This window comes from Salvelinus fontinalis, chromosome 3 (genome assembly GCF_029448725.1).
Source record: "Salvelinus fontinalis isolate EN_2023a chromosome 3, ASM2944872v1, whole genome shotgun sequence".
NCBI lineage: Eukaryota > Metazoa > Chordata > Actinopteri > Salmoniformes > Salmonidae > Salvelinus > Salvelinus fontinalis.
Window position 1 is genome coordinate 1,116,569 of NC_074667.1, and position 5,000 is coordinate 1,121,568.

The following is a 5,000-nucleotide window of genomic DNA, read 5'->3' on the forward strand; positions in this document are numbered from 1 at the left end:
TGTGTGTGTGTGTGTGTGTGTGTGTGTGTGTGTGTGTGTGTGTGTGTGTGTGTGTGTGTGTGTGTGTGTGTGTGTGTGTGTGTGTGTGTGTGTGTGTGTACCTGCAGGCCCTTCTTAGTGAGTCTGCGTGGGTTGGTGGTGTAGGTTTGTAGGTGTCCGTCTACTCCTCTCAGCAGTGGTTCAGTATCTCTGACGTACTGCAGGTCTCTAGACGTGCTCAGATCCATCACCTCCATAGACTGACTCACGTTCTGCACCTGGTTACACACACACAGTCAGGGTTACACACACACACACACACACACACACACACCCACACACACACACACACACACACACACACACACACACACACACACACACACACACACACACACACACAGCCAGGGTTACACACACACAGTCAGGGTTACACACACACACACACACACACACACACACACACACACACACACACACACACACACACACACACACACACACACACACACACACACACACACACACACACACACACACACACACACACAGCCAGGGTTACACACACACAGTCAGGGTTACACACACACACACAGCACACACACACACACACACACACACACACACACACACATACACACACGCACACAACACTGTCTCTCTCCCTCTCTGTCTCTCACACACACGAACACGGCTAGACAATCACGCCAACAAAGGGTTTTTGAGGAGAAGGATTTGTTGTTGTTGATCTCTTCAGTTCTTCACTGATCAACACCAACAGCAGCCCTTGTTTGTCTTGTTCTTCCTCTCTCTATTTTCTCACCCAATCCATCTTTATCTCTCTCTCTCTCTTTGTCTCTCTGTCTATCTCCAGTATCTCTCTCTTTGTCTCTCTGTCTATCTCCAGTATCTCTCTCTTTGTCTCTCTGTCTATCTCCAGTATCTCTCTCTCTCTCTTTGTCTCTCTGTCTATCTCCAGTATCTCTCTCTTTGTCTCTCTGTCTATCTCCAGTATCTCTCTCTTTGTCTCTCTGTCTATCTCCAGTATCTCTCTCTTTGTCTCTCTGTCTATCTCCAGTATCTCTCTCTTTGTCTCTCTGTCTATCTCCAGTATTTCTCTCTTTGTCTCTCTGTCTATCTCCAGTATCTCTCTCTCTCTCTTTGTCTCTCTGTCTATCTCCAGTATCTCTCTCTTTGTCTCTCTGTCTATCTCCAGTATTTCTCTCTTTGTCTCTCTGTCTATCTCCAGTATCTCTCTCTTTGTCTCTCTGTCTATCTCCAGTATCTCTCTCTTTGTCTCTCTGTCTATCTCCAGTATCTCTCTCTCTCTCTTTGTCTCTCTGTCTATCTCCAGTATCTCTCTCTCTCTCTTTGTCTCTCCGTCTATCTCCAGTATCTCTCTCTCTCTCTTTGTCTCTCCGTCTATCTCCAGTATCTCTCTCTCTCTTTGTCTCTCTGTCTATCTCCAGTATCTCTCTCTCTCTTTCCCAAACTATGTCTGACTTTCTATCTCTCTCTAATTCTAGGACGCAGGGGCCGTTGTGTGTGTTCATGTCAACGTGAATATCTAATTCCAGTCCACTGCCCTTTCCTCTCTGCATTGTGATTCTGGACAAAAGCTTCCATCCCCGAACACACACACACACACACACACACACACACACACACACACACACACACACACACACACACACACACACACACACACACACACACACACACACACACCTGTTCTGTGAGTAGGCGTAGCTGACGGCTGCGGGGGTCTCGTTTGCAGAGGTTCTGAGCGGGAGCAACCACTGTACACACACACTTCCCATCAGGGTCCGACGCCGAGCTGTACACCTGCCAACCTTCATCTGGACCCGGATACAACGCCTGGAGGGAGGGAGGCAGGGAGGGAGGGAGGGAGGGAGGGAGGGAGGTGAGGGAGGGAGTTGGAGCTATAAACTTGCAGACAGAGGGAGAGATAATTGAGGCAATAACCTTGCCTGAAGACTGCGGTCCTATTACCTAAGGCTAGGCTAATTCCTAAGACTAGGCTAATTCCTAAGGCTAGGCTAGGCTAATTCCTAAGGCTAGGCTAATTCCTAAGGCTAGGCTAATTCCTAAGGCTAGGATAATATCTAAGGCTAGGCTAGGCTACAATCTAAGGCTAGGCTAATTCCTAAGGCTAGGCTAGGCTAATTCCTAAGACTAGGCTAATTCCTAAGGCTAGGCTAGGCTAATTCCTAAGGCTAGGCTAATTCCTAAGGCTAGGCTAATACCTCAACTCACACACATTGTGGGGACGTCACAACATTTATGTTTCCAAAACAAACAAAAAACTGTCCAGGGGCCTGTTGCACAAAAGTAGAATTAAGACATCCGGGATAAATGACTCAGCTGAGCTCAATGAAGCCAAAACATGTGCGTCCAGGCTTAATTGGTTGCACAAAGACCAAGCCAGGATGAGCAGACACGGATTCATTAAACCAGGTGAAACCAATCCTGGATAGGTGCGCGCTCACGGCTCACTCAAATAGACCCCGCCACATATCACAGATTAACTGATTTACCATGGCAACTAGAGCCGCGTACTTTTCCCCGTCGGAAGCACAAATCCTCATGGAGGCATACGAGGAGGTAAAATATATAATTAAGAAGAAAGGCAACACCGCCACAGTGATAAAGCAAAGAGAAAAAGCGTGGCAAAGTATTGCAGACCGCCTGAATGCGTAAGTAGTGCACAATTACACAGTCACCGCTCCGCTGAAACATCACAATTACAATTCAAATATTTAATTCACATCTCCAAAAATGCAGTTGTACTGTAATTATGAAACGGTTAAATTTTTAATTGAAATGCACTGCAGATATGAGTGAAATTGTGTAAAGTAACTCCATCACACTGTATAAAGCTATGATACATTTTTTGATATTTTTACTGAAAACAAGACAAAAATACCAAGTACTTTTTTGCAGTGTGACTCCATTAAATGTGTGTGTGTGTGTGTGTGTGTGTAGATTAAACATGAACGGGCCAAAACGGACATGGCAGCAGGTCAAAATCAAATACAAGAACATTCTGCAGAATGGTATGGTCCCTGACTAATATTTAACAAAGCACAAGCATATATTGTACCCAGAAGGTGCCTGCTCACACATTGTCTGTACTGTTTTAGCAGTGAAAAAGAATACCCACAGACAAGGCACGGGTGGTGGGTCACCAAAGGCTGACCTTACCCCAGCAGAGGACATGGCCTTGGAGCTAAATAAAGGCAGGCCCGTCTTAGAGGGGATCCCTGGGGGGAAAGAGACGAGCATAGGTTCCTCCCAAGATGCCACCCGCTTCATTCAAGGTATGTCCTTCCATCTCTACATGGGATACAACCACATTCATATTGAATCAATTTGGACTGTCTGACTTTGATTTACCTATTGCCTTGCAGTGTCTGGCAGCACTGTGTTCCTGTTAGAGCCACCAGCACAAGCACCAGACGATGCTGATCCAGTGAGTACTCCATCAAAGGCATACTGTAGGCCTGGCATGTCTTGTCTACTAGCTTCAATATGAATCCGATTAAATGTGATAGGGTGAAGGCCCCAGTGCAGCAGCAACAGCACATGATGGAGACGATGATGAGGAGGAGACCATCTCTCTGGATTCCAGAAGGCATGAGGTATCATGTTAAGACTGTGAAAGTACTATTTACTCTACAATGGTGAGGAGTCCTCATCAAAATCAAAAAATCTAATTTCTTTTACAGGACCCAGATGCTATACAGTGGGAAAACCAGCCTGGCAACATAGTGCGTATTAATAAAAGGACACCACATCCTGCCAAATTCCAGCTGCGCTAATTGTATTGTGTTCACAGAGCTCACAAGCTATCAGAAAGTTGTATGGCAACCACCTCCGGCACCAAATAGAACTGGCAGACATAGACATTCAGTACAAGAAGAAAAAGATGGAAAATCTTGCACTGGAGTCCGAAATAAAAAAGAGGACAATTAGGAAACTGGACCTTGAAATAAAAAAACTTGAGAGGGAGGTGAGATATGCCTTCAATGTACACTGTATGCTAACTGTAACACAAATGTATTAATCATTATTTTTCTTTCCTCCCCCAGCTCCAAGAAGATGACACAGCTCAAAATAAAAATTAGGTATATTCTCGTAAAGTCAAGTGAGCCATGACATATGAGCTCTTATTGTGAGCACACAGGACGGTGGCATCTTTCTAAGTTTTTTTTATTTTCCCAGCAATCAGTACAACCAAGTCATCGTTATAAGGCATCGCCCTCTTTTGCCCACCCCCCCAGCACCAGGTGTGGCCACTAGCCTATATGAAGGCCCAAAATTGTGTGTTCCTTTCTGCTCTGACAATGGCATGCCCATTCGTGCGAGATGTGGTGGATGAAGAAGCACTTGTGCTGAGGAGAGCCTTCAGGCGAGAAAGGGTCTTCAGGGACCGGTTGGACCCACTGGCCTTCCCTGATGACCATCTATATGAAAGATACAGGTTTTCTGCAGATGGCATCAGGTATCTATGCAGACTACTGGGTCCCAGGATTAAGCACCGCACTGCACGGAGCCATGCACTGAGTGTGGAGCAAATGGTTTGTGTGGCCTTGCGCTTTTTTGCTAGTGGAGCCTTCCTGTACTCAGTGGGGGATGCAGAACAGCTGAACAAGGCCACAATTTGCCGCACAATAAGGAGTGTGTGTCTGGCTATCAAAGCATTAGCAGATGTCTTCATCTCCTTCCCTGGCCACAGAAGACTCTGTGACATCAAAGAGGAGTTCTATAGGATTGCAGGTAAGAGGATCTACAAATTACAGGACAACTGTTAACACATAGTAGGATACTCATTACTTTGTGTGACAGGTTTCCCCAATGTCATTGGTGCAGTGGACTGCACACACATAAGGATAAAAGCCCCCTCAGGTGCCCATGAGGCCGATTTTGTGAATAGGAAATCCTTTCACAGCATTAATGTTCAGGTGAACATAACTTTTTGATATTGTCCATTGACGAAC

The 5,000-nt window shown here is 45.8% G+C and overlaps 2 protein-coding genes across 5 annotated transcripts in view; one reads left to right on the forward strand and one right to left on the reverse strand.

Moving 5' to 3' along the window:
- The window catches only part of LOC129835584 (noelin-2-like), a 74,120-nt gene that overhangs the window by 48,918 nt on the left and 20,202 nt on the right, over window positions 1–5,000 (reverse strand). For both annotated transcript variants that reach the window (XM_055901292.1, XM_055901287.1), the window contains exons 2-3: window positions 1,708–1,857; window positions 102–257 (exon numbers count right to left, since the gene is read on the reverse strand). In XM_055901292.1, the coding sequence (XP_055757267.1) occupies window positions 102–257; window positions 1,708–1,857 (306 nt within the window). The remainder of the gene's footprint in view (window positions 1–101; window positions 258–1,707; window positions 1,858–5,000) is intronic.
- On the forward strand, window positions 2,523–4,606 carry LOC129835600 (uncharacterized). 3 transcript variants are annotated; one of them, XM_055901315.1, is made up of 9 exons: window positions 2,523–2,696; window positions 2,986–3,056; window positions 3,144–3,320; window positions 3,411–3,472; window positions 3,555–3,641; window positions 3,729–3,770; window positions 3,839–4,012; window positions 4,092–4,127; window positions 4,225–4,601. In XM_055901315.1, the coding sequence occupies exons 1-8, from the start codon at window positions 2,539–2,541 to the stop codon at window positions 4,125–4,127; spliced, it is 807 nt and encodes a 268-aa protein (XP_055757290.1). In that variant the 5' UTR covers window positions 2,523–2,538; the 3' UTR covers window positions 4,225–4,601. The 3 variants fall into 3 exon arrangements, 2 of the variants coding, with proteins under 2 accessions (XP_055757290.1, XP_055757277.1); XR_008756475.1 differs by having other exon boundaries at window positions 3,839–4,127; window positions 4,225–4,604; XM_055901302.1 differs by having other exon boundaries at window positions 3,839–4,606.